This window comes from Callithrix jacchus, chromosome 16, assembly GCF_049354715.1.
Source record: "Callithrix jacchus isolate 240 chromosome 16, calJac240_pri, whole genome shotgun sequence".
In the NCBI taxonomy this organism is placed as follows: domain Eukaryota; kingdom Metazoa; phylum Chordata; class Mammalia; order Primates; family Cebidae; genus Callithrix; species Callithrix jacchus.
The window spans coordinates 53610947-53638672 of record NC_133517.1 but is presented as its reverse complement, the minus strand read 5'-3'; the positions used below and the strand labels follow the sequence as shown (position 1 = coordinate 53638672).

Sequence of the window (27726 nt, the reverse complement as noted above, 5' to 3'; positions counted from 1 at the left end):
TGACCCACCCACCTCCTTCTTAACCTAGACACTGACCCCACCCCACCCACCCTCTCACGGGGACACTGGGACCCACACACCTGCACCCTGCTGTACCGACATACTGACACCCATGCTCTCGCCTCAGGCACTGACTACACTCCATCCACGACTGCCTCGCCCCCTCCCACCCATTCCTCAGAAACCCACACAGTGACCCAGTGACCCCCACCCAGCCACTGGCCTCACCTCCAGTCCATCACCAGGACCCTGACCACCCTGGCCACCCCCACTCTCGCACACTGGCTGCCACTCTCCTTTCTTTGTCGCCAATACGCCAACCGCCTACTGTCACCGAGGGACCGGATCAGCACAGGACAGACCACCCTCCACCCTGTCAAATGGAAGGGGAGGGGGTGACTGCCTTCACTCAGACGCGGGCCTCCACTGCCTCCATCCCAAACCTGACTCTTCGTGTAATCCTCTAATCGTAGGCAAGCGAGGCCATCAAGGAACGCTGACCACCGCCCCCTCCGCTCACTGGGTCATCCGAGAAGGACACCCAAGCCCTTCCCCTGGACACCGGCAGTCCACCTCCAAGCCGTCTCGACCTCTAGGACTCCCCATCATGCTCCCCCACCTCAGGCCGCAGTCCCACCTCGATCTCCGCAGCGAAGACCTATAAATAGCTGCAGCCGCAGCGGCGTGGGCCGTGGAAGCTCTGCTGCGGCGAGGCCGGGGAGGGTGCCCAGGCAGCCGCTCCAGCAGCCCACCGTGGGGGCGCGTACACCGGCACCGCAGACGCAACCAGGGCGCACGAATACCCATTTGCGCACACTCCTCAGCCCCCGTCCCCAAGAGCGCTGGCGTGCGGGAGGTGAATGGGGCTCTGTCTCGGCGGGGCGGGCTGGTGTGGGGGCACAATGTGGGCTCTGTGCCTCCGCCCTCAGGCCAAGGGCCAGGGAGGAGACTGCGGGCACTGCGCAGAGGGCCGCCGCCCCCCGCCCCCACTGGCCCTTCCACCGGCCGCCCCGGGGGCAGCCCCCGCCCGGAGCCCTGCGGTCAGCCGCGCCTCCCCAGCAGCCTTTCCTGCCCACACCCCGGGCACCGCCCGTCCAGTTCCGCAGTATCGGGCGCGCGGGGAGGTGCTGTCCTCTCGAGGGAGGGCAGGAGGGGCCGCGGCGCAGCCCTAGTTCCGTGTGGCCAGCGACCGGAGACCCCCCCCCGACCCCCATCCCGCAGCGCCCGCACGCGGCGCGCCCTTGCATCCCGGCCGCTGTCATACGTGCCTGGTGACTCCGCTCGCTTCAGCTCTGCCGCCGCAGCCAGACTGCTCCGACCCGGAGAGCGGCGGAGGCGGCGCAGGCGGGGCGAGCCCCGAGCCCCGCCCCGGCCCCTACCCAGAGCTGCGCCGCTCGGGCCCGGCCGAGAGCTAGCGAGCGATGTCCGCGAGATCGGGCGCCCGTGTCTGCGTGGGGCAGGCGAGATCACGGGAGCGGCCGGGCCGGGGCCCGCGGGGGACGACTCGGCCAGGGCAGCGGCGCACACCTGAGCCAGGGCGCACGGGTAGGCCGGTCGGCAAGGAGACGCAGTCGGCGCCAGCGTGCGTGACACCGGGACGCCGTGCGCTCGCTTGGGTGCGCTCTGGGCCCCGCCCCGCACCGCGACGCCCCCTCGGGAGCAGCAGACCCCGCCCCTAGTCCGCAGAAGTTCCCGCTCCCCAAACGGAGGTCGCAATCGGAGTTCCCGGGGCCCTCACGCCCGGTTTCACGTTCACGTTTATTCAACAACAGAGCCGTTTCGAGCGAGGACGCGGCGCGGCGGGCGGGCGGTGTCGCCGCCCCCTCCTCCTGGGCTCTGCTGACCCCTGGTGGTGGGGTCGTCCCAGGCGGAGACCCGGCCCAGCCCCACTCGGCCGCTGCGGACCCCAGCCCCTCAACCCCGCCTTCGGGAGCGCGCAGCGGGAGGCGGGGGCGTCTCCGCGGTCAGCTCAGGCGGCCACAGCGGAGGGCGGGGGCATCAGGCTGGGCGGAGCCGGGAGCCTGGGGAGCGGGAGGCCAGAGGGTGGCCCCTGCGGTCAAGTGGCTGGGGAGGGGCCCCGGAGCTCAGAGGGGTCGTCGGGGGAAGCACGGGGCATGTGCTTGCAGGTGATGAGGTAGGTGGGCAGCGCCTGCGTGTCGTGGAAGATGACGAAGATGCTGGGCTGGCGGATGCAGTCCACCGCGCTGTCGTAGCGCAGGAGCACGTGTCCGGGGCCCCGCAGAGGTGGCGCGAGCAGACCGCGATGGCCCTGCCCGTAGTCGCCGGTCAGCACCCGTGCCACGAACACCGCCTTGTGGCCATCGGCGTTGGGGGGCGAGAAGCGGTCCTGCACCGACATGGAGGCGCGCGTGGCGAAATACACGCCCTTTCCGTAGACAGTGGCTGCAGGGCAGAACGGAGCGAGGTCAGGGTGGTCGGGGTGGGCAGAGCCCCCGCCCCTTCCGGGCTCAGGCCTCACCGTTGCGGCCGCAGAAGCTGCGGTTGAAGCCGTGGGCGCAGATGTCAGGCACTGCCGGCGCCGTCGTACCGTGGTATAGCACCTGCTCCACGGGGCCCCGCTCACATCGCTGCAGCAGGCGCTCCCGGTACAGCTCATACTGCTGCTGAAGCAGCGGGTGCGACACTCGCTCCACCTGCGGGACGCCAGGGCCAGGCTTAGACACCCCCCCTAGGCAGGGCAGAGCTGAGCCGGGCAAACAGGAGCCCTCCGTTGGAGGAGTCCAGGGTTCCAGGGAGACCTTGCAGCCTCATCATGCTCTGTCCAGCAGCAGACAGTAGCACCTCCATGGGCAAGTGACTTCAGAGGGCCTCTGAAAAGGCCTGACCCTTCCAGGGGAGTCTGATGCCCTCCTCCCCCTCCCATGGAAGGAAGTCTGGGGGTGGGAAGACCCCAGCCACTCACAGCCAGGCCTCTGCAGAGAAAAGCTGAGCCAGGGTCCTATGCTGCCTATAGCACTTGACTCCAATACCAGACCTCTCAGGGCTGGTAGCCCAAGTGGGAGAGAAGGCCTCAGGTGACTAATCTGAAAATCAGCCCTGGGAAACACGTTTAAAGAAATTCTAAATCGTTTCTTCAGAGGAACGCAAAAGAACACCATGTCCACTAAACAAGACTAGCTGCTATGAAAAGGAACTAGTCTGAAAATAAGAGAGCTCTTGCGTTCAGAAAGGGACGCTGAGCCAGATCCAGGGGATGAGGAAGTGGTTCAAGCTAAAGACCCAGCTAGTGGTCTAGATGGAGTTCAGGAACTGACAGGGTGCAGAGCCGAAGGAAGAGACAGGACCTCCCGGAGAGCAGGTGTGGGGAGGTGGTGCCTGAGCCCACATGGCAGGAGCTCCACAGGCTGGAGCTATAGCACACACAGGGAAGACGGCTGAAGGAACATCTTCAGATACACAGGATCCATGAAACGCCGAGGACACTGGGGCAAGACATGCGCCACTGGCACCCACCTGCCAGGAAGCCTCAACCTTCAGAGTGAAAGAAAACCCTGCAAGTTTACACACACTCGATGAGTCAATATGCAAACGGGAAGAAATCTCACCTTCTCACATTGGGTCTCTCACTACTGACACCAGATGCTAAGAAACCATGGGGAGATTTTTTTTTTTTTTAAGATGGGGTTTCACTATGTTGGTCAGGCTGGTCTTGAACTCCCAACCTCAGGTGATCTGCCCGTCTTGGCCTCCAGAGTGCTTGGATTACAGGCGTGAGCCACCATGCCCAGCCAGGTGAGATAATTTTTTAACTTTCCAAGAAAAATATTTTTTAAGAAGGAATAAAAACAGCAATGTCTTCAAATATCTGAGGAAAAACATTTTGAACCTGAGCACTAAATCCAGCCAAACTATTAATGAAGAATGAGAACAAATAAGGGCATATTAAGACTTGCAAGAACAAGGAAGTTTACACCAACATCAAATTATAGTTGCAAAATACCTCTAATTGTAAAGGGCAATGTAAATTTAAAAGTCAGCCAGGCTCAGTGGTTCACGCCTGTAATGCCAACACCTTGGGAGGCGGAGGCAGGCAGGTCACCTGAGGTTAGGAGTTTGAGACTAGCCTGACCAATATGGTGAAACTCCGTCTCTACTAAAATTACAGAAATTAACTGGGCATGGTGGTGTGCACCTGTAGTCCCAGCTACTCAGGAAACTGAGGCAGGAGAATCACTTGAATGTGGGAGGCAGAGGTTGCAGTGAGCTGAGATCACACTATTACACTCCAGCTGGGGCAACAGAGCAACACTCAATCTCAAAAAGATATATATGTATATATTTATATTTATATATACATATGCACAAAAAGTAGCTGGGTGTGGTGGTGTGTGCCTGTAGTTCCAACTACTTGGGAGGCTGAGGAGGAATCACTTGAACCCAGGAGGCCAAGGTTGCAGTGACCCAAGATCATGCCACTGCACTCCAACCTGGGCAACAGAGACACTGTCTCAAAAAATTATACATGTGTGTGTGTGTATATATATATATATATATATATATAAATTTAGAAGTCAACAATTTTACCACCCACTCAAGGAGAGACTTGCACTGAACAGAAGAATCTACCGACAAGCAGGCACTGAGCAACCTGGGGGTCAAGCATGACCCAGAAGAAATGAAGAAAGCCAAAAAAAGAAGAGTCATTAGCCTTGAATCCTAGAACAGCTTTTTCACAGAACACAGTTTTAATAACTAGGATTTCATTTCTCTTTCTATGGCTCAATGGTAAATATTTCTTCATTATTATAGTATGTCTGCCAACCTATGGCCCAAGCATGGAGCCTTTGTGATACTTATGGAAACCTTTACTACATAATAAAGATAATGAAACTGACCAAATTGAGATGGAAGGTTGGGGATGAGGCAAAAGAGAGGTAAGGGAGGCCCATTCTCCTCATCTTCCATGCAGGAAGGCAAGAAACACTCTCTAAAGCTGTCAAGTGAAAAAATTCAAGCATACCATTTAAAGTCATAAAGGGACTCACTCAAAGAATCAAGTCTGAATAATTAACAAAACCACCAGGATATGAGCTCAGTGTGTCTGGGTGGTGGTGATGCTGGTGGTGGTGAGTGGTGAGGGTGTGTTGGTGAAGCTGACAGTGCAGTGGTGATGGTGATGGTGGTGGTGATAGTGGGTGTTGAAGGTGAAGGTGATGGTGGTGATAGTGGTGAAGGTGAAGGTGAAGGTGATGGTGATGGTAGTGAGTGGTGAAGGTGAAGGTGATGGTGATGGTAGTGAGTGGTGAAGGTGAAGGTGATGGTGATGATAGTGAGTGGTGAAGGTGAAGGTGAAGGTGATGGTGATGGTGATGGTAGTGAGTGGTGAAGGTGAAGGTGATGGTGATGGTGATGGTAGTGAGTGGTGAAGGTGAAGGTGAAGGTGATGGTGATGGTAGTGAGTGGTGAAGGTGAAGGTGATGGTGATGGTGATGATAGTGGTGAAGGTGATGGTGATGGTGATGGTAGTGAGTGGTGAAGGTGAAGGTGATGGTGATGGTGATGATAGTGAGTGGTGAAGGTGAAGGTGATGGTGATGGTAGTGAGTGGTGAAGGTGAAGGTGATGGTGATGATAGTGAGTGGTGAAGGTGAAGGTGAAGGTGATGGTGATGGTGATGGTAGTGAGTGGTGAAGGTGAAGGTGATGGTGATGGTGATGGTAGTGAGTGGTGAAGGTGAAGGTGATGGTGATGGTGATGGTAGTGAGTGGTGAAGGTGAAGGTGATGGTGATGATAGTGAGTGGTGAAGGTGATGGTGATGGTGATGATAGTGAGTGGTGAAGGTGAAGGTGATGGTGATGGTCGTGATAGTGAGTGGTGAAGGTGATGGTGATGGTGATGATAGTGAGTGGTGAAGGTGAAGGTGAAGGTGATGGTGATGATAGTGAGTGGTGAAGGTGAAGGTGATGGTGATGGTGATGGTAGTGAGTGGTGAAGGTGAAGGTGATGGTGATGGTGATGGTAGTGAGTGGTGAAGGTGAAGGTGATGGTGATGGTGATGGTAGTGAGTGGTGAAGGTGATGGTGATGGTGATGATAGTGAGTGGTGAAGGTGAAGGTGATGGTGATGGTGATGGTAGTGAGTGGTGAAGGTGAAGGTGATGGTGATGGTGATGGTAGTGAGTGGTGAAGGTGAAGGTGATGGTGATGGTGATGGTAGTGAGTGGTGAAGGTGATGGTGATGGTGGTGATAGTGGTGAAGGTGAAGGTGATGGTGATGATGAAGGTGATGGTGATGGTGATGATAGTGAGTGGTGAAGGTGAAGGTGAAGGTGATGGTGTGATAGTGAGTGGTGAAGGTGAAGGTGATGGTGATGGTGATGATAGTGAGTGGTGAAGGTGATGGTGAAGGTGATGGTCGTGATAGTGAGTGGTGAAGGTGAAGGTGATGGTGATGGTGGTGATAGTGAGTGGTGAAGGTGAAGGTGATGGTGATGATAGTGAGTGGTGAAGGTGATGGTGATGGTGATGGTGAGTGGTGAAGGTGATGATGGTGTGAGTGGTGAAGGTGAAGGTGATGGTGATGGTGATGGTGAGTGATGATGTGAGTGGTGAAGGTGAAGGTGATGGTGATGGTGGTGATGTGTGAAGGTGGTGATGATGTAGTGGTGATGACAGTGAGTAGTGAAGGTCATGGTGATGGTGTGATGGTGGTGGTGGTGGTGGCGGTGGTGGTAGTGGTGGTGGTGGCGGTGGTGGTAGTGGTGGTGGTGGTGGTGGTAATGGTGGTGGTGGTTGTGGTGATAGTGGTGAAGGTGAAGGTGGTGATGGTGATGGTGATGATGTTGGTGATGACAGTGAGTAGTGAAGGTCACGGTGATGGTGTGATGGTGGTAATGGTGGTGGTGGTGGTGGTGGTGATAGTGGTGAAGGTGATGGTGATGGTGATGATAGTGAGTGGTGAAGGTGAAGGTGGTGATGGTGATGGTGATGGTGATGATGTTGGTGATGACAGTGAGTAGTGAAGGTCATGGTGATGGTGTCATGGTGGTAATGGTGGTGGTGGTGGTGGTGATAGTGGTGAAGGTGAAGGTGGTGGTGATGGTGATGATAGTGAGTGGTGAAGGTGAAGGTGGTGATGGTGATGGTGATGATGTTGGTGATGACAGTGAGTAGTGAAGGTCATGGTGATGGTGTGATGGTGGTAATGGTGATGGTGGTGGTGGTGGTCAGGTCTGGCGACAACCAGAGGTTCTTTCTGCATTTCTGACCGCTCCTGGTGGAGGGTGATGCTTCTGGCAACTTTGTGCATCAAGAGTTGAGAGTGCCCCACCCAGTGTCCCCAGCACAGTGACCCCAGCACTCTAGTGTCCCTTCCTGCTCACCTGTCTGCAGCCAACCCTCTCTGATTCCTTCTCCTCAGCTATGAGCACCTGAGTCTTCTGAGCTGGAAGCCCTCTTTCCCATCACTCCTTCCTCTGTGGCCAGATTATTTCCAGACCTGCTCCTTCCCTCACCTCCATTTCCTCTTTGCCCCGCCCCACCCTAATTCCCCAGCAGACCAGCTAGACCTACCCTCCCTCCCTAGTCCTTCCTTCAGGCAGGACTGATGCTGTGGCCCCACTGCCCTCTGGCCACCACTGCCTCTGGTGACCCCACCGCCTCCGTGACCCCACCGCCTCCGTGACCCCACCGCCTCCGTGACCCCACCGCCTCCGTGACCCCACCGCCTCCGTGACCCCACCGCCTCCGTGACCCCACACACTCATGCTTCCCTGGCCTCCCTTGTCCCTCCTTCTTAGCCTCCTCTTCCTTCACCAGCCCAGACAAGAGAAGGGAGGCCAACTCCCTTCACTTGTCTGGGGTGGTGAAGGAACCAAAAACTCTGGTTGCCAACCAATTGTTCCCAGACTTTTCTGAAATGTGCTCATGCTCGGGGTTGCCAAATGTAGCAAGTAAGAATACAGGAAGAGGCTGCTGAGCTGCAGCGAGCCAGGGACTTTCCCTATGGCAGTGGCCCTCTGTGGAGGCAGAAGAGCACCCAGAACAGCACGAGGTCCATTTGTGGAACAAGTAATTTTCACAATAGCCACAAGATGGCAACACTGTCCCATGCTCCAAATAAGGAAACTGAGGCATGGAGCCGGTCCCATAGTCCCTGGTGACCCAGCCAGGATTAGCAGAGTGGGGACCCTCACTCAGGCCTGTCAGATCCCAGGGCCCCCCAGCCTCTGTTCCTTCCTGTTTCCCTACTCTGCGAATGCCCTCTGGGCAGGGAACAGGGCTGGGAGCCTGTCAGCTCCTGGTCAGCTGACCTTGATGCAGGCGAGAGGACAGGCCACAGACTGCACAGTGCTGATGGTGCAAAAGCCCAGGACGCCGTGGGGCCAGAGAGACAGCGCATAGACTCACGCGAACGATGTGGATGCTGTTGCGGGCAGCATCCAGGGTGTCGTAGAAGGCCTGCACCACCTCCCGGAACTCCCCGGTGCTCTCTGCCAGACGCTCCAGCTTGTTCCAGGGCCCCTTCAGCGTCTGCTCCTCCACTGACGTGGGGAAAAAGGAGGTCAGGGCCATGCCTGAGGCACTAGCCCCCTACTGGCCAGCCCATCCCTTCATCTCAGTCCAGGATATAGACTCACTGGTAGGGCCTGAAGCTGCCAAAGGAAAGGCCAAACTCTGATCCCAGGGTCCAGCCAGAAGTGCTGCCAAGTGTCGGGCAGCACGGGCAGGGTGGGCCCCGAAGCCACGGAGGATGGTGCAGTCACCACGCAGGGCAACACTCACACCATGGCATCGCTCCAGGCGAGCGCACAGCTCTGCAGGCAGTGTGCGGCGCCAGGGCCCCACCGTCTCCTCCTGTAGGTGGGCCTCCAAGGCAGCCCTGAGCACCTGGTCCAGCTCCTCCACATCCTGCTCAAAGGCCAAGTGCACCACCAGCTGGGCTCTGCCATCAGTTCCCCCATCTGGAGGGTCTCCTGCCTCCAATGGGAGCTGCTCCAGCAGGGACAGAGCTAGGGCCTGCTGCAGGGCAGCAGCCTCCTCCTGCTCAGCCACCTGGCCCTGAGGCTCCAGTGACCGGTGAAGTGCCAGCTGCAGCGCAGCCTCCTCCTCCAGCCGCCTCGGGGCCCCAGTGCTGGGGGCCACAGGCTCATCCTCCTCATGCCCTGGGGTCGCCTCCTCCTCCTCCTCCGGGTGCTCCTGAGGCTTCTCCTCCTCCAGATCTGGAGGCAGCCAGTTCTCCCCATCAAGGTCTAGGCCCTCCAGGTTGGCCAGCAGTTCTCGGACCTCCTCTGGGAGCAGGGAGAGGCCACTAGGTCATGGGCTGGGTCCAGGAAGAGTTGGAATGGGTGAAAGATTGGGAGTGAGTTTAGGGGGTGACAGAGTAGGCCTCAGATGGGTCATTAGACAGATGGGAGCATAGAGCAGGACAGGGGTAAGGTCACTCGAGGGCCACAGGATGTGCTGCGGGCCTCCAGGGAGTCCTACCCAGGCTCATATCCTTCTGGTCACTGCCTGTACTGTCGGGGGGCCACAGGGCATGGGCATGGCCAGGGAGCACTGGGAAGGCCTCAGCAGAATCCACCTGTAGGGAGAGGGTATCAGGGCCACCAGCCTCTGGACAAGGGCAGAGGAGGCCTGGGGCAGAGGTGTAAGAAAGGGGAGAACAGGGGTGGGACTCCATCTCTACCTCTTCAAGGCCTGTGTCCACGGTGGCTGTGGCCAGGCGCTCCGTCCCAAAGACACACTGGAACTGAGCCTCCAACCCATGGAGCAGTCGCTGCCCTTCTGGGCCCAGGAGAAACCTGGCACTGCCCGGGTGCTCCAGGTGTAGCACATGGCAGCTAATGCTGCCCAGCAGGCTCTGCAGAAACTCCTCGGCCACCTGGCAGGAGGCCTGGGCTCCGCAGAGCTGCAAGGCCATGGCAGAGGGGTGGTTTGCAGGTTTAGAGCACAGGAAAGGCACTCTGAGTACCCAGTCGGAGGAGGGGCCAAAGGTTAGGAGTCCTGAGGGGTCACTCACCCGAAAGCCAGTCACATCCGATCCTTCAAGTGGGAAGAGGGCTACATCTTCCAGGCCGGCAAGAAGGTCCTCATGGTACAGCTGCAGAAAGCGCATTGCGCCCGGCTCCATCGACAGTACCGTCTCCACCAGGCCCTCCTGCCCCAGCAGCCTCACACGCTCGGGGCTCACAGGCCCCACCTGCTCCAGAGACCCCACAGCAATCTCCGGGGGACCCACCAGCCCCTCCTGCCCCGGTGAGTCCGTGAAAATCTCCAACAGGCCCTCCTGCCACAGCAGCCTCACACGCCCAGGGCTCACAGGCCCCGCCTGCTCCAGAGACCCCACAGCGATCTCCGGGGGACCCACCAGCCCCTCCTGCCCCGGTGAGTCCGTGACAATCTCCACCAGGCCCTCCTGCCCCAGCAGCCTCGCACGCCCGGGGCTCACAGGCCCCGCCTGCTCCAGAGACCCCACAGTGATCTCCGGGGGACCCACCAGCCCCTCCTGCCCCGGTGAGTCCGTGGCAATCTCCACCAGGCCCTCCTGCTCCGGCAGCCCCTTAGAGATCTCCAGCAGGCCTGCAGACCCCACAGGCCCCAGGCTCATGGGCCCCTCCGGTTGCTGTAACCCCACAGGCCTCAGGCTTACCAGCCCCTCATGTTCCAGAGACCCCATGGGCATCGAGCCAACCGGCTCTGCCTTTTCCAGAAACCCCATGGGACCTGTCCTCAGAGAGGCCCCTGACTGTCCTGGTTCCTCGCCAGAGCCTACTGTCGCAGTCTCTGTACCCTGCAGAGCTGTAGCCAGCCCTCCCATCCTCAGGAGAGCATGCTCTATGGCCGTATGCCCCAGGGTGGATGGGTGGTTCCCTCCACTGGTGTTCTCAGCCAGCTCCTCGGGCTCCAGGACCTCATAGTGGGGGACAAGGCTCAGCTCTGAGCCCTGCAGCCTGTGGTCCTGCTGCAGCACTCGTTCTGCCACTTGGAGGAAGGGAAAAGACAGAAAACCTTCAGATTTCTGCAGGAGAGGGAGAGTCGGCAGAGTCTGCCCTGCCCCACTCACCTTGCCACTGCTGGAAGCAGGCAACAGTGCCCAGGGACCCAGGCAGGCGTCGCAGGCCCTCCAGGGGCCCCCCGCCACTGCGACGCTCATTCTCCAAGTACAGCTCTAGCAGCAGCAGATCCACAGAGGCACCGTCACCCACCACACGCACCGCTCGGGTCTGGGGCACCCGGGCCAGGGACACCAAGGCCCCCTCCAGGCCCAGATTCTGGGCCTGCTCCTCCAGGACACGGACTTCTGTGGGGAATATGCAGGTCAGCTCAGGGCACCTTCCCTAGCCAGCACCTCAGCCCCAAGCCCGCCTCTCACCTGTCTCAGAAAGGGGCTTCAGCAACTGGACCAGAGCCTGGTCTGGCCGGGGGCTGGCCAAGGCACAGCAGGGCTGCACCGGGAGCCCCGAGGCACGAAGCAAGGCCTGGACATGCTGCTCCAGGAGCTGGGGTGCAGTGCCAGGGGGCAGTCCTTGGAGCAGCAGGCGTGCAGGGGCTCGTGGGGGAGCTGGCCGCAGGCTCAGCTGGACACCATGCAGTTCATGGTCTGCCCGGGCCAAGACCCTCTCGGCATCTGGGGGCAGGGACAGGGCAAGATGTCAGGCATCAGAACATCAGGGCATCCAGGCTGCCCCTTCAGCCATCCCCCTCACCTGCAGGCTCTCTGAAGGTGAGGATACCCCCACAGCCCAGTCTCTGCCAGCTCAGCACAGGTCCCCCTCCAGAACGTCGGCGGTTCTCAAAGTAGAGCCTGAGCAGCTCGTCAGGCACAGCAGGGGACAATCCACGGACCTCCACTGCCACCCCCGCCTCTGCCTCCGCCATTGCAACCCTGAGACGGGGCATCAGGTGGGTAGAGAAGCAGCCCACTCCACCCCTCCCAGGCCCCTCTGAGGTGTGCCCTCAATGCTCCCCAATTATGGATAGCCCCACACACAGTACCTTCAGCCCATGGGCTCAGCCAGGACTCCTGCGCCTGCCCCTCAGCAAGCCTAACTCTGCACGGTACAGGAAAACAAAAGTGAAACTGAAAGCTGGAAGGAGGGAGGGAGCAGCTGGGCCCTAGCTCAGGCCTGAGGCTCAGATGCTTCCTTTCCTGCTGCAGCCCCAGCCCCCAGCTGACCAGGTTAAATCCCTCAGGACCCTCCACAGCCCAGCCCAGCCCAGCCCACTGGCCCCATTTGGCCCACTCCAGCCCCTGGCTGGCAGGGTGGACGTGAGTGTCCTCTGGTGGACCTCCACTCCCCTGGCCTCCATGGCGGGAAAGTGGCCAATCACTCTCCCCACTAAATCCACCAAGAGGCCTGAGTCACTGCCCCTCACTCAGGATCTCCAAGCCTCTGTGTCCATAATACCTTCTGCCCACAAAGCGCTGGCTCTCCACGCCCAACCCCGCCCAAGGCTAGCCTTCAACGCCACCAGCAAACTTCTCAACCCTGTTCCTGGTCCCTCACACCCATCAGGCGCTGAGCACAGGAAGCTCCCCGCCCTTGATTTTCAAGAGCGTGGATCCCAGCACAGCCTCCCTCCGGCCTCGGTCCTGCCTGGCCATTCCTGCAGCTTTCTCCCCCGCCTGCAGCGCCTCCTCTCACACTATCACTGGCATCGTCACAAGTAACCCCAGAAGATAACAAGGTGACGGCACCACTGCATTCCTTGCTGCCACTAGTCCTCACCACAGAAAGGGAAACGAAGGTACAGACAGGCTCACGGCAGCACCAGGCCTCACACCTGGGCGGTGCCTTCAGAATCCACACTCCCACTCGCCACAAGCCCCCCACATCACCCAAGCACCGTTTGCTTCCAGCCTCTCAAAGAGCTGTGCCCACTACTGCTCTCCATCCCCCACTTCCAGCCCACCCTCAGCCCACTAAAACTCGGCCTCACCCCTGCTGTTCCTCCCTCCAGGGGCTGAGGACTCTGGCCAGCTGGCAGTCCTAGCCCTGCACAGGCGGCACCTCTGCTGCCCCAACCCTGGCCCCAGCCTCCAGCATCTCTTGCTAGGTAGCTACACTAACCTCTTAACTAGTCTCTGTCTGCCATTCCCACGGGGGGTCCTCAACAGAGGCCTTAGGGTGGGCCTTGTAAAGTGACACCAGCAGCTGCTACAGCTCCCAGCATCAGCGACAGTAAAAACCGAAGTCCCGAGGACTAGGCACAGTGAGTCACGCCTGTAATCCCAGCACTTCGGGAGGCTGAAGCAGGCGGATCACTTGAGGTCAGGAGTTTGATGCCAGCCTAGCCAACATGTTGAAACCTGTCTCTACTAAAAATACAAAAATTAGCTGGGCATGATGGTGGGCACCTGTAATCTCAGCTACTCTGGAACACTGAGGCAGGAGAATCACTTGAACTGGGAAGACGGAGGTTGCAGTGAGCTGAGATCATGCCACTGCACTCCAGTCTGAGCAACAGAGCGAGACTGTCTCAAAAAAAAAGGTCCTTTTGAGGACCTGCTAAGCTGCACCTGACCAGACCTCAGTCCCTTCTCTGGCCCCATGCCCCCTGCACACCCGATGCTCAGAGGCCTCTAGGCTCCTCTTCCTGCAGAGCTACAGGCCCCTCCTGCCTCAGTGGCCTAGGACTGGATCTTCCCTCTGCTTAGCCTCCACCTTCCCCACAAACCCCCATGGCCATCCCTCTGGCATGATCTCCCTTACTCTGCCTTTTGTTTTGTTTTGTTTTTAAGATGGAGTTTTGCTCTTTTGCCCAGGGTGGAGTGAAGTGGCATGATCTCAACTCACCGCAACCTCCACCTCCTGAGTTTAAGTGATTCTCCTGCCTCAGCCTCCCAAGTAGCTGGGACTATAGGCGTGCACCACCACAACTGGCTAATTTTTGTATTTTAGTAGAGATAGGGTTTCACGCTGTTGGCCAGGCTGGTCTCTAACTCCTGACCTCAAGTGATCCACCCGCCTCAACCTCCCAAAGTGCTGGGATTACAGGCGTGAGCCATGATCCCCAGCTATTTTATATTTATATTTATTTTTATCTTTTAAATTTTTATTTTTTAAATTAAGACAGGGTTTCACCATGTTGATCAGGCTGGTCTTCAACTCCCAACCTCAGGTGACCCACCCGCCTTGGCTTCCAAAGTGCTTGGATTACAGGCGTGAGCCAGCACGCCCAGCCCTATATTATATTTATTTTGTTATTTTATTTTATTTTGAGACAGAGTCTTGCTCTTCTTGCCCAGGCTGGAGTGCAATGGCACAATCTCACACCACTGCAACCGCCTCCCAGGTTCAAGCGATTCTCCTGCCTCAGCTTTGCTATTAGCTAGGATTACAGGTGTGCACTACCATGCCTGGCTGGTACAAATTTTTTTATTTTGAGTAAAAACGGAGTTTTGCCACATTGGCCAGGCTGGTCTCAAACTCTAGACATCAGGTGATCTGCCTGCCTCAGCCTCCCAAAGTGGTGGGATTAAGGGTGTGAGCCACCACACCTAGCTGCATTTTATTTTTCTTAAAGGTCTCTCACATTTTGTGAGCTTCTGCTTCTACAAACGTAAATCCATCCCTGCCTTTTCCATGTTTCCTCTTACAGGACCCATCACCAGTTACCCATGATGCCGACCCCGGCTGCAGAGGGCCTGCCACAAGCAGCACTCACTCCACAGGCAGATTGGTACACTTTCAGGAATTTCTGTGGACTGGTTGTTCAACTGGGGGTAACTTGAAACTAGCCTTGGTGGGAGTATGCACACCACGGGCATGTGCAGAAGACGCAGCCCGGGCTTCCCCTCACTAGGTCGGGTTGCTAAACATTGCACCAGCACACCATAGGTACAGGACTCCGAGCGGTCTGAGAGAGGCTGGCCCTCCAAGGGCAGGAGGGCAGGTCGGGTCCACGCCCCGGGTGGGAAGGCTGGCAGCACGATGCACCCTGCCTGCGTCAGTCACCGCTCCCCCAAGCAGGACTCAGGAGCCAAGCAGGGAGGCGGCCTGGCCTCCAGTCCCGCTGCATCCCCAAGCCTCAGCCCCTCGCAGCTTGTGAGCACATCAGGAAGACAAGCCCGCATTGAGTCTCTAGTGTGGAAATAAGACCTCGTATTTGCTGGCACAAGAGGGTGACTGTAGTCAAAAATAATTTAATTGTACATTTTAAAACAACTACAAGATTATAATCGGATCGTTTGTAACGTGGACGAATGCTGGAACTGCTGGATCCTCCATTCACTCTGATGTGATTACCATGCACCACATGCCTGTATCGGAACTTTCCATGTAACCCATAAACATAAACACCTACTAAGCACGCACAACGATTAAAACGTTTCTATCAGGGTGTCTAGTGGCAAGCCAGGCAGAGTTTGGGCTGATAGAGAAACGGGGCAATGAAACAACGAGGCCTTGATTTGGGGATTAAACGATTAGGCCTGTGGATTCGGGACGGACCTGGATGGAAAGAAGAAGGGAACGTCGTGTTTTAAGGCCGAGAACGGGCAGGTCAGTCCTGGGCAACTTCAGCAAATCCCGCATTTAGGAATAAATTTCTTAACTCCCTGAAGGGCCAGACAAATTGGCCAGACCACACTGTTGCCTCCAGGAGTCGGGTCTGGAGGCGAGGGTCGCGGGCCTCCGGCCGGGGCAAACGAGAACCCGTAGGGCGGCGGCGGGCGGGGCACGGAGGGGCGGGTCCGCAGAATCCCCGCCCACCCCAGCTCGCCCGCCCCGCCCCTTCTCCGCCCCCTGCCCCGCCCCGTCACAAGGCCCCGCTGCGTCTCCCCAGCCGCAGGCGCAGGCCCGGCAGAGCGGCCGCCAAGCGGGTGCGGGTTCGGGCGCACCGGCCATCACCGCGCGGCCGCGCAGTGGACACCGTGCGCACCGGCCTGCGGCGCCCCGCCAGCGGTGAGTGTCCGGCCCGAGCCCAGGAGTGTGTCTGACCCGCTGCGCCAAGCGGCCGGTCGCCCCCGCCCCCGCCCCCACGCGGGTCCTGCGCATCCGAGCGGAGCCGCCTCGGGTCGGTCACTTGGTCGGGCCGGGGCGCGCGGCCGCTCGCGGCCGGGGGTGGCGGCGGCGGTGGGGGCTGGGAGCCGCGGCGGCCTGGAGCCGGCGGGAGGGGGCGGCGCGCGGCGGCGACAGCGGGACGCGCGGCCCCCTGCGACCCCGGCCCGCGCAGGGCCCATCCGCCCTTGGTGCCAGTGCCGCGGCCGCAGCCCCCGACCCGCTTCGCTTCGCCCCGCGCCCGCTTTGTTCCCCGCACGCCCCGTGGTCGCTTCCATCCCCCACACACCCCCGCACCCCGCTGTTCCCGGCGTACCCCACTGGCAGGCACCGGCAGCCGATCCAGGCCTGATCCCCCCACCCCAGAATCCGGAGCCAGGGGGAGGGAGGTTCAGGCCCTCGTTGGTCACAGATGGCCCGGGGATTTCCTGGGATAGAAATAGCCTCCAGCTCCGGCCCCTTAAAGCTGCTTAAGGGGCAGGTCTGGGCACACCCCACACGTCCCCTACCGAGACCCCAGCCCCCACTGGCTCAGCTCCCACCCGGGAGACTCCGACAGCAGTGCAGGCCTCCGGCTGCTTGTAAGAAACAGCCCAAGCCCCAGATCTCGAGGCTGGCGGTTGTCCACTTGCCCGCCCCCTCCCCCACCCTAGAGGCGGCCTAGAAGGCCCCACGCGCCGGTCCGGTCCCCACCTGCCTTTCAGGGCCCTGGCTCCTGGGCTCCCCACAGCCCAGGGCAAAGGTCACAGCCTCTCCTTTCTTCCCCCTGGGTTTCCGGCAGCAGATGGGGTTGCCCAGGGCTGCATCGTGACTATTCCACTGTTCCCCTTCTGTCTCCTCTAGGGGCTGACCGCAGAACCCGAGGCCATGTCCCATGAAAAGAGTTTTTTGGTGTCTGGGGACAACTATCCTACTCCCAACCCTGGATATCCAGGGGGGCCCCAGCCACCTATGCCCCCCTATGCTCAGCCTCCCTACCCTGGGGCCCCTTACCCTCAGCCCCCTTTCCAGCCCTCCCCCTACGGTCAGCCAGGGTACCCCCATGGCCCCAGCCCCTATCCCCAAGGGGGCTATCCACAGGGCCCCTACCCCCAAGGGGGCTACCCACAGGGCCCTTACCCACAAGAGAGCTACCCACAGGGCCCCTACCCCCAAGGGGGCTACCCACAGGGGCCGTATCCTCAAAGCCCCTTCCCCCCCAACCCCTATGGACAGCCACAGGCCTTCCCAGGACAAGACCCTGACTGTGAGTCTCAGGAAGGGAGGGGTGGGGGCGGGGAGGGGGTGCTCATGAGTGGCACTGACCCAGCCTGTCTGCTCCTCAGCACCCCAGCATGGAAACTACCAGGAGGAGGGTCCCCCATCCTATTATGACAACCAGGACTTCCCTGCCACCAATTGGGATGACAAGAGCATCCGACAGGCCTTCATCCGAAAGGTGGGTGGGGTTGTCTCGGAGGCAGTGTGGGGTGTGGCACCCAGCGGGTGACTCTGAGCGGCTCCTTCCCCAGGTGTTCCTGGTGCTGACCCTGCAGCTGTCGGTGACCCTGTCCACGGTGTCTGTGTTCACTTTTGTTGGGGAGGTGAAGGGCTTTGTCCGGCAGAACGTCTGGACCTACTATGTCTCCTATGCCGTCTTCTTCATCTCTCTCGTCGTCCTCAGCTGTTGTGGGGACTTCAGGCGAAAGCACCCCTGGAACCTTGTCGCACTGGTAACCCCCAAAGCTGAGCCTCTGGGCCCCCGGGGCCCGGCCGTGCAGTCCCACACTCCCACTCTTCCGGGCCTGGTCACCTTCGTTCTCCTTGTGCTCGTGAAGCAGGGGCAGGTGGGGGTGGCATGGGGCACACACCAAGGCCAGCCCTCATCTCCCACCCCAGTCGGTCCTGACCGCCAGCCTGTCATACATGGTGGGCATGATCGCCAGCTTCTACAACACCGAGGCAGTCATCATGGCCGTGGGTATCACCACAGTCGTCTGCTTCACTGTTGTCATCTTCTCCATGCAGGTGAGGGGCCTCCCATTCAGGGCTGTGGCCCAGGGACTGAGCGGCCTTTCAGGCCCAGCCCCATGGCCCGTTCCTCTCCTGTCTGCAGACCCGCTACGACTTCACCTCGTGCATGGGCGTGCTCCTGGTGAGCATGGTGGTGCTCTTCATCTTCGCCATCCTCTGCATCTTCATCCGGAACCGCATCCTGGAGATTGTGTATGCCTCGCTGGGCGCTCTGCTCTTCACCTGCGTGAGTGATGGGGGGTGGCCTTGGCTGGGGGTGGGATGCTGGGCAGGCAGGCTTGTCCCTCACACTGCGGTGCTGTCACCCCTAGTTCCTGGCAGTGGACACCCAGCTGCTGCTGGGGAACAAGCAGCTGTCCCTGAGCCCGGAGGAGTACGTGTTTGCCGCCCTGAACCTGTACACGGATATCATCAACATTTTCCTGTACATCCTCACCATCATTGGCCGCGCCAAGGAGTAGCTGAGCCCCAGCTCGCTGTGCCCACTCAGGTGGCATGGCTGGCCTGGACCCTGCCCCTGGCACGGCAGTGCCATCTGTACTACCCCTCACTTGTCCCCCGGCACAGCCTGGGGCAGAAGACACCCCTCTCTGACCCTCCTGTACGTACACTGCAGATACTTTCATTCAGACCCACTGTGGCCACAGCATGGCCCCTTTAGTCCTCCCGCCCCTGCCAAGGAGCAACAAGGCCACGTTTCCGTGCCACCTCCTGTCCACTCATTGCATGAGCCCTGTCTGCCAGCCCACCCCAGGGACTGGGGCCAACACCAGGTCCTGGGGAGAGGGATTGAGCCAAGAGGTGAGGGTGCACGTCTTCCCTCCCGTCCCAGCTCCCCAGCCTGGCGTAGAGCACCCATTCCCTCCCCCCTGCCCTGGAGTGCTGCCCTCTGGGGGACAAGCTGGGCGGGGGTCTTACCCCTGTGCTGAGCCCTGAGGGCAGAGAGGACGGCACGTTTCAGGGGAGGAGGAAGCCTTCCTCTCTCATTCTGCTGTCACTGAAATTCCAATAAATGGGATCTGCTCTCTGCCTTTCTTTGGTCACTCTTCTCCCTGCCACTTTCAATATTAAATGGGGAGGGGCTTCAGATCCCCCCACTGATGGGGACACAGGACCAGAAATGAATAGTGGAGGTTAATACAATGCCAAGTCTCTGCCCACATAAGGCCACATCTCTGATGGACAGAGACCCTAGGGTGCCCAGAGGGAGCTAAGCCCAGATGGTAAGTGGCCTGGCTGTGTCTACCAGGTGTTCCCTGGAGATGGCACAGTGTAGCCCCCTCACTATTCTGTCACCTGGACACAGTTCATCCCTAGGAAGATTTAGGGAGGCTTCCAGGGCAGCCTGCCATGCTCCTTGGGCTCTCCCTGGGCCTCCCCAGCTCTGTGCAATCCATCTGCATGGGCATCCTGATGTACCACCCAGGCCCGCCTCACACAGAGGTCCCTGCTCCTCTCCAGCCTCCCTACAAGAAATGCAGGCTGCAGATCCTGTCCAAGAGCTGGACAGAGATAGGGCTCGACTGTTGGGGCCCCCAGTCCTGTGGAGCCCTTGGCCACAGCTTGTGCTGCATTTCTTGCCCTATGGCTCCTACTGGCTGCCTACAGGAGGCTGGGGGTCCCTCCACTGCCCAGGACCTGGCTGGGTCTGAGCCCTGCTGAGCTCTCATGGCCCCTGGCTCTGGACCCAGGGGGAGCCTTGAACTTGGACATTTCCACTTCAGCCTTTCTCCTGAGGCTCTCCTTGCAGCATGGCCTGAGGATTGCTCAAGGCTCCTCCCCACCATTTGGTGGGTCCCCTTGTTTAATTGGTGCTGGCACCTCTGTGTGCGAAGCCAGCGCCACCCTGATGTCCACAGGCACCGCAGCCGTGGGCAGTGCAGGTACAAGCTCATCCTCCCTGAAACCTGCTCCTGCATTATCTCCAGGCCGGAGCAGGGCTTCCGCACTTCCCTTGCCCTCCCACCTTCCCCTGCCTCACTCGGCTTCCTCGCCTACTTGCCTTCAGCCAGGACCCTAGCGTGTGTTTCTGAAACATCCATCACATCCATTGTACTAACCCCCTGCCTAAAACCCTCGGCGGTGCCCTCAGGACAAAGTCCACGCTCCTTAGCATGGCACACAGGCCTCGCCACCTGCCCACTGGTGACTACAGCTGCCCTCTTGCTGTCCCCTTGCCCCTCAGCCTGGGGCCCTGACCCTGCACAACCTGAGCCACGAGAGGGCTCCCTGCTGCAGGTGCAGCGCTGTCATTGTTCACAGACAGCCCCTCTGCTGGAGCGGGACCTCACTGCCGTCCCAGCTACAGAGCAGGACGCACACTGCCTTGCCAGCTACAGAGTGGGACACACACTGCCTTCCCAACCACGAGGGCACCTCCTGGAATCCACCTTGCCTTCTGCAGTGGCTAACCGTAGTCACATGCTAAGCAGTGGGTGGGCCGCATGGCTCCCCCTTCCCCCACCTCTCCTTCTGGCCGTTTCCTGAGCAAGTGCAGTTCCTCCTCCAGGTGCCCGCCTGTGCTCCAGCTTGCTGAGGAGGAGAAAAAAGCTGCCTAGCTCTAGCTCCCAGACCCCTCAGGATTTTACACAAAAAAGGAGAATATAGTGTTTATATGGTTAACAAGAACTTGGTGTGGGGGAAAGGGAGTGGTCTCAGGAATAACTGCCAAGCAAAATGTGCCAGGACAGTGTTTTCTTGAGGAGTTTGAGATGGATACAAACTCTTGGCTGAGAGGGAGAGGCTTTAGGGAGGCTCCCTGAGGATGGCAAGGTCCGGAGGTATGGGACGGGGCCAGGGGGCCATGGGATCTACAGCAAAGACCCCTATTGCCAGAGAGAAGGCCAGGGCTGAACACAGGAGGACTTGGGCCTGTCCTGCAGGTGAAGGGCACTCAGGCAGGGGCCACAGCTGGGTTTCTGTTTAGGAAGATGAGTCTGGCAATAGAAGACACAGGGGAAGCCATGGGTCTGTGAACAGGTGAAGTGAGCAGCAAGGAAGCAATTGAGACATGCCAGAGGAGCTGGGAGCACAGATGCTTCCAGAAGCATCGGAAGGTGCTATTAAGCCAGGCTGGGTGCAGCCAAAGGCAGCTGGGATGTGTCTGCCAACTGAGAGGTCTGCTATCTGCCGTGTCCCAGCCAGGGAGTAAAATGAGGAGTGCAGGTGAAAAAGAAGACCAGCTGCTGACATCTGGGAGGTGACCTGGTCCTATCTTCTAGCCTCAGTGTCGCTAGGAGCTGGCCTGGCACTCACAGATAGAGGCCTCCATGTCTCCTGGCTAAAATTTCATAGAACATCAACATCAGACCACTCTGTGACTGTGATGGATCAACACAAAAACAAGGCTCCTCCGTAACCGTGACTGAACACAGACAAAGCACGGTCACTGTCCAGGCTGTCAAAAGGGCAGGCAGTGCCCTGTCCTGGCCAATCTGAGCGGCTGCGGCCTCTTCACAGCGGCCAGCTCTAGCCTGGCTCCAGTCTGTCTTCCTTCAAATGCGATGCAGTAATGCAAAATGACGCCTGCTTCCTGACAGCAGCGGCCCCGAGCAAAGGCCCACTTCCCCACACCCTCCCCCAGACTATTCAAGCCAAACCCTGTAAGAAGTCCTTTCCAGCACCCTCTTACCACTACGCCCCAGAGTGTGCAAACCCTCACATGAGGAGCAGCCGCTGGCTTGTTCAAGCAGTAGCTGGGGGTTGTGTTTCTCGAGGGACGCTGACACTAACCATATGAAGGCCAAAAAGACACCTAAATAAAACAATTTATTCTTCAATCAAAAAAATTTATGTACATAAATAAATATTAAACCCACACGTGATTTCAAGACTAAACCACACAGACATCTGTGGAGCAAAACGTGCAAGTCTCCATCCATTCCCCACCCTGCAAAGCACCATCAATCAACGGTGCCTGCTGAAACCAGCTAATTTTGTGTTTTTAGTAGAGACAGGGTTTCTCCATATTGGTCAGGCTGGTTTTGAAGTCCCAACCTGAGGTGATCCCCCACTTGGTCTCCCAAAGTGCTGGGATTACAGGCCTGAGCCACTGCGCCCAGCCTCTTGTTTTTATTTTTTATGTGGAGGCTCACTCTATTGCCCAGGCTGGAAGGCAGAGGCATGATCATGGCTCATGCAGCCTGGACCTTTGGAATCAAGCAACCTTCCTACCTCAGAGACCCTCAGCCTCTCAAGTACTTAGGATTACAGGCATGAGCCACCATGCCCAGCCAAACCTTAGTTTTTAAAATATAAATTTAATTCAAAATACAGGCCAGGTGCAGTGGTTCATGCCTGTAATCCCAGCACTTTGGGAGGCCGAGGCATGCAGATCAATTGAGGTCAGGAGTTCGAGACTAGCCTGGCCAACATGGTGAAACCCTGTCCCTATGAAATATACAAAACTAGCTAGATGTGGTGGCGCATACCTGTAATCAAAGCTACTTGGGAGGCTGAGGCAGGAGAATTGCTTGAACCCGGGAAGCAGAAGTGGCAGTGAGCTGAGCTCATGCCATTGCACTACAGCCTGCACATCAAGAGTGAAACTCTGTCTCAAAAAAAAAAGAAAAGAAAAAAAGTCCAGGCATAGCAGTTTATGCCTGTAATTCCAACACTTTGGCAGGAGGATTGCTTGAGCCTAGGAGTTAGAGACCACCCTGGACAACAGAACAAAATCCTATCTCTAAATACATGTATACGTGTGTGTGTGTGCATGTGTCTGTGTGTGTGCGTGTGTGCATGCGTGTCTGTGTGTGCGTGTGTCTCTGCGTGTGCGTGTGTGTCTGTGTGTGCGTGTGTCTGTGTGTGCGTGTGTGTGTCTGTATCTGTGTGTGTCTGTGTATGTGGGGGGGTGCATTCTCAGTGTTGATTTTGTTAGAGATAATAATGTTATTGTTATGTTAAATATCAAAGTTCTTGCCCATGAAGATACCTACTGAAATACTCATAATAAAAAGTGTCTGGCATTTGCTTTAAAACACTCTAGGGGAAAAAAAGAGGGTGATAAATGAAGCAAGATTGACAAAATGCTGATAAATGTACAAGCATTTTGATTGATGAATGCATATGGGTCCATCAGTCTTCACTTTTCAAAAGGTTTGAAATTTTTCTTTTCCTATTTTTTTTTTTGAGACAGAGTCTCACTCTTTCACCAGGCACCAGGCTGGAGTGCAGTGGCGTGATCTCAGCTCACTGCAACCTCCACCTCCCAGGTTCAAGCAATTCTCCTGCCTCAGCCTCCTGAGTAGCTGGAACTACAGGCGTGCGCCACCACGCCCAGCTAATTTTTTGTATTTTTTAAGAGACGGGGTTTCACCATGTTGGCCTGATGGTCTCGATCTCGACCTCGTGATCCATCCTCCTCAGCTTCCCAAAGTGCTGGGATTACAGGCGTGAGCCATTGAGCCCGGCCTGAAATTTTTCATAATAAAAAGTTTTAAATAGAGGCATCTTAATTTTAAAAGTAAATCTCCTACCTATTGATCTATATTTAATGCAAGTCCAATAAGAAAGCACAATAGGCCAGGTACAGTGGTATATACCTCCAGTATCAGCTACTCAGGAAGCTGAAGCAGGAGGATTGCTTTGGCCCAGGAGTTTGAGAACAGCCTGGGCAACATAGAGAGACCCTATCTCCAAAAAAGAAAAAAATCCCAACAGAATTCAATAAGCTGATTCTAAAATTGACATAAAAGAGTAAAACAAGATTAATACTCAAAAACTCCTGACACTTCTTCTGGAGAAGATTCTGGATGGGGACTAGCCCTGATATCAGAACATATTATAAAACAATAACAATTAAAACAGTGTGGTATTAATGCAAGAATAGACCAAAAGGGAAAAAAAAAGAATATAACAGAAAACGTAACAATAGAACCACACACATTTTAAAGATGAAACTGGGTGCCTACTTCGTACATAAAAATCCATCATTGCTGGATGAAGAATATAAATCTCAAAAGCAAAACTTTATAACTTTTGTCTTGAAACACACAAAAGCACTAATTACAAAAACATTCAACATTATTAAAATTAAGAACTTCTGTTCATCAAAAGACACCTTAAATAAAATTGAAAAATAATAAGGGAGGCCAAGGTAAGAGAATCATTTGAGTCCAGGAGTGTGAGACCTACCTAGGCAATATAGCTAGACCCCATCTCAAATAATTGAAAAAACAAGTTAAAAACTGGGAGAGATATTCATAACACATTCAACAGACAATGGATTTTCATTAAAAATGTAAAAAGAATTCCCACTAACCAATGCAGGACAATCAATTTTTAAAATAAATATGGAGACTTCTGGCCACAAAGGACTAAGATAGAACCAGGATTTACATGCACACTCCACTACAAACAACTAAAAAATGTTATGAAACAGCTGGGCATGGTGACTCACGCCTGTAATCCCAGCACTTTGGGAGGCTAAGTGGGTGGATCACTTGAGGTCAGGAGTTTGAGATCAGCCTGGCCAACATGGTGAAATCCTGTCTCTACTAAAAATACAAAAATTAGCTGGGCCTGGTGGTACACGCCTGTAATCCCAGCTACTTGGGAGGCTGAGGCACGAGAATCACTTGAATCTGGGAGGCGGAGGTTGTAGTGAACCAAGACTGAGATTGCGCCACTGCATTCCAGTCTAGGTGACAGAGCAAAATTGTCTCAAGAAAAAAAGTTACGAAACAATGAGTTTCAGAAATTATGCAAACATCTCTTGTAAAATTGTCCTGTGATGCAACAGGTAGCAGAGGACTGTGACCCTGAGACAGGAGCACTGCGATCATCCTGGCTTTCTGCCTAGAGGCACATTTCAGGCCATAGGACAGAAAACAGTCCCAGGCAAAGCAGTGACATCTCTCTCAGATAAAAATCAAAGGTCAGGGAAGCTGAAGAAGCTAAACATAGTTCTAGGACAGAGTTCTGGAAAGGAGGCAACTATATATATATATATGAGCAACAGAAATCTGCATAGGGGCTGGCTCAGTGTCTCACACCTATAATCTCAGCACTTTGAGAGGCCAAGACAGAAGGATAGCTTGAGCCCGGGAGTTCAAAACCAGCCTGGGCAACATAGTAAAAACCTCATCTCTACAAAAAAGAAAACAAACAAAAAAAAAAACCACCTTTGATTAGCCGGAGAAGTTACCAAGGGTCCAAAGCCTAACAAAGCCCTCCTGGTCTCTTCCCCTGGCTTTTAGTCCCTGAGCCCTTTATGAGGGGTAACTGGATGGCCCCTGAGGTTGATGACCAAGTTTATATTACCAAAGTCTCTACCTCTAGCCAAGACCTCAGGAGCCTTTCCTCTGAGGCCCCTCATCCCAGCTCCTGACTGGCAGTCCCCAGGTAGAAAAGCTGATATCCCTGCTTTCCTGCAGGCTGCCAGCCTCTCCAGGGCTCTCCAGACTCATCAAAGGGACAATGGCTTCCTTGGAAACCCAGGGACATGTCCTCAGACACTCAGAAGCCAGTTTTTATCTTGTCTGTTTCAACTGCTAGTATACAGCAGCTTCTCCAGCTTCATGGTGTCATTCTTGAAAAAAGAAAAAAGATGAATAAAAATACATTCATATATTTACTGAGCACCTACCATGTGCTGGGGCCTGTGCTGGGCTCTGGGATGCAGAGCAGAGTTTGCTATGGCCCTTGTCCTCTCCTGGGATATCACTGTAAGTCCTTCCTCTGGGCAGAGCCTAGCTCCAGTGGGGTGTCAGAAAGACACACACATCCGCCTTGGCAGCTGTGCAGAGAGAGGCTGCAGCGAAAGAGGTGAAGCTAGAAGCGAGAAGAGCAGATCCAAGACTAGGCCCCCTGGGCTGGGTGCGGTGGCTCAAGCCTGTAATCCCAGCACTTTGGGAGGCCGAGGCGGGTGGATCACGAGGTCAAGAGATCGAGACTATCCTGGTCAACATGGTGAAACCCCGTCTCTACTAAAAATACAAAAAATTAGCTGGGCATGGTGGCCCGTGCCTGTAATCCCAGCTACTCAGGAGGCTGAGGCAGGAGAATTGCTTGAACCCAGGAGGCGGAGGTTGCGGTGAGCCGAGATCGCGCCAATTGTACTCCAGCCTGGGTAACAAGAGCGAAACTCCGTCTCACAAAAAAATAAAAAAGACTAGGCTGCCTGTACCAAGCCCGGACCCTGACAGCTGGAAAAATGCTGGAAGACCCAGTGCCTCAGTGGTCCCGCCTGCTGGATGGGGTACTACCTGCTTTGGGGGCTTGTTAGGACTGTTACAACAGTGCCTGGTATACAATACACCTCAATAGATGTCAGCCATGGCCCTTCCATCGTCTGAAGTACAGGAAAGCCGTGGAGAGGAGTCACTGCTGACGTCCAGGAGGGCACTGGCAGTCAAGTGCCAACTGAATCTGTGGGAGCACAGACGGCACAACTCCCTCTCCTCTCAGCAGTTGCTCATCAGACGCAGACCCGGAGGTTAAAAACAGCCACAGCAGGCAGTATTGAAATGTTCACATGGCCAGTACTGCTAGGACGCATAGCGGAGGGCTCCTTCCCGGGAGGTGTCTCTCAGCACACCCGGCACGGCACAGAGGCTGCACATTGCAGCCTGTCAGGTGGATGGACCGAGGCTCCCAGCTACGGACCCTCATTCTTTGGCAACTTTATGCCTTGAAAAGATGGCTTCAGAAGGAAACTTGTTAAACATGCAGAGAATCCCAAGCCAAGAAAGGAGCAAAGATCCCTGAAGGCCCTGCCAAGCTGAAATGCTGAGCTGAATCAAATGAGGCAAATTTGAATGGGGACAGACTGTGCAAAAGCCGGTGACCCAAGACTGGAATGAGATCTGACTCAGCAAAAGCCAGTGGGACAACACTGCAGGTTTGTTCGCAGTTGGCCCCTAACAGCCTGTGAGGAGCCCAAATCCCGAGTGCACCCCAGGAGGTTCCTGTCACTCCTGCGGGCCGAGCCTCTTCCCAAGTGACACTGTCCAGCGGCTCAGAAGGGCAGGACCGAGAGCAGCAAAGACAGGCCCAGCACTTCTCATTCCCCAGACTCTAGCCCCCAAACACATCATCCAAATGGATGTGGATATATTTTTGGATGAATCCAGCTCCCCAGATCGTGGCACTCTTCACACCAAGCTCAAACCCGATAGATTTGCATACCAAAGGACACTCTGTATATACAACATAACAAAAAGAAAATTTGAATGAGGGGGAAATAAGAGTAGGGGGGCAGAGGGAGCCTGGAGAAGGTTAATAAAGAAGGAGCAGGAGGCTGTAGCTTAGCAGAGAGCCTCTACTGTGCACTGTGACTCTAAGGAGGGGCTGGGAGCAGCAGAGGTCCGGTGGGCCACAGTCTTCCCTGGCAGCAGGCTACTAGAGGAGGAAGAGAACAGTGAAGGAATGTTGTGAACTGAACGCGAGCCCGGGAATCTCCTCCAGCGTGAGGGTCCCAAACCTGGAAGAGAGCGCATGTCGGAAAAAAGGAGATAGAAAAGGCAAGGTCTGGAGGGCTACATGCGCTATGCTCATGCAGCAATTTTATTTTTGCAATGTGTTTCATTTTATACTTTTCTGAAGTTAAAGTTGTTTATGCCAGATTAACGTACTTAAGTTACAGTAAGCAAGTTACGCCCAGTAAGTAAGTTAAGCCCAGTAGGTTACGCCCAATAGGTCAAGGTAAGTAAATTACAATCATGCCCTGTAAGCTATGGTAAATAAGTTACAGTTACGCCCTGTAAGTTAAGGTAAGTTACCAAGTGTAAATATTTAAGTTGATATTT

At 56.3% G+C, this 27726-nt stretch overlaps 3 protein-coding genes and 1 long non-coding RNA gene across 10 annotated transcripts in view; 2 read left to right on the top strand and 2 right to left on the bottom strand.

The window, feature by feature from the left end:
* The window catches only part of PLEC (plectin), a 60492-nt gene extending 59181 nt beyond the window's left edge, over nucleotides 1-1311 (bottom strand). For 5 of the 6 annotated variants that reach the window (XM_035276851.3, XM_035276854.3, XM_035276855.3 and 2 more), the window contains exon 1: nucleotides 1269-1311. The gene's annotated coding sequence lies outside the window, so the exon portion shown is untranslated. Of the gene's footprint in view, nucleotides 1-228; nucleotides 377-1268 lie in introns of those variants that run through there. The other variant, XM_035276852.3, reaches the window with a different exon arrangement.
* Nucleotides 1312-1722: 411 nt separating this feature from the next.
* PARP10 (poly(ADP-ribose) polymerase family member 10) lies at nucleotides 1723-12044 on the bottom strand. Of its 2 annotated transcripts, none has more exons than XM_078352946.1 (11): nucleotides 11958-12044; nucleotides 11669-11847; nucleotides 11335-11589; nucleotides 11026-11262; nucleotides 9982-10980; nucleotides 9649-9870; nucleotides 9447-9543; nucleotides 8600-9250; nucleotides 8370-8503; nucleotides 2480-2654; nucleotides 1723-2403 (listed from the first exon to the last, which is right to left on the bottom strand). In XM_078352946.1, exons 4-11 carry the CDS (start codon nucleotides 11113-11115, stop codon nucleotides 2057-2059), a joined length of 2715 nt encoding a protein of 904 aa, XP_078209072.1. In that variant the 5' UTR covers nucleotides 11116-11262; nucleotides 11335-11589; nucleotides 11669-11847; nucleotides 11958-12044; the 3' UTR covers nucleotides 1723-2056. The 2 variants fall into 2 exon arrangements, with proteins under 2 accessions (XP_078209072.1, XP_035132763.1); XM_035276872.3 differs by having other exon boundaries at nucleotides 9982-10943.
* Nucleotides 11675-15305, top strand: LOC144579742 (uncharacterized). The gene is made up of 2 exons (XR_013527979.1): nucleotides 11675-11864; nucleotides 14565-15305. It is a non-coding gene; the product is annotated as an uncharacterized LOC144579742 (long non-coding RNA).
* Nucleotides 15306-15747: 442 nt separating this feature from the next.
* Nucleotides 15748-19008, top strand: GRINA (glutamate ionotropic receptor NMDA type subunit associated protein 1). The gene is made up of 7 exons (XM_035276873.3): nucleotides 15748-15868; nucleotides 16808-17210; nucleotides 17290-17402; nucleotides 17476-17676; nucleotides 17843-17971; nucleotides 18060-18203; nucleotides 18289-19008. Exons 2-7 carry the CDS (start codon nucleotides 16832-16834, stop codon nucleotides 18436-18438), a joined length of 1116 nt encoding a protein of 371 aa, XP_035132764.1. The 5' UTR covers nucleotides 15748-15868; nucleotides 16808-16831; the 3' UTR covers nucleotides 18439-19008.
* Nucleotides 19009-27726: the final 8718 nt, after the last annotated feature.

Coding starts and splice junctions, on each gene's coding strand:
- PARP10 (XM_035276872.3), bottom strand. CDS start 11,840: ATGGCGGAGGCAGAGGCGGGGGTGGCAGTGGAGGTCCGTGGATTGTCC. Junction 10,944..11,025: donor CTGCTTCCAGCAGTGGCAAG/GTGAGTGGGGCA, acceptor CCTTCCTCCAAG/TGGCAGAACGAGTGCTGCAG. Junction 8,504..8,599: donor GGCAGCTTCAGGCCCTACCA/GTGAGTCTATAT, acceptor TCCCCACGTCAG/TGGAGGAGCAGACGCTGAAG.
- GRINA (XM_035276873.3), top strand. CDS start 16,832: ATGTCCCATGAAAAGAGTTTTTTGGTGTCTGGGGACAACTATCCTACT. Junction 17,677..17,842: donor CCTGGAACCTTGTCGCACTG/GTAACCCCCAAA, acceptor CTCCCACCCCAG/TCGGTCCTGACCGCCAGCCT. Junction 17,972..18,059: donor TTGTCATCTTCTCCATGCAG/GTGAGGGGCCTC, acceptor TCCTGTCTGCAG/ACCCGCTACGACTTCACCTC.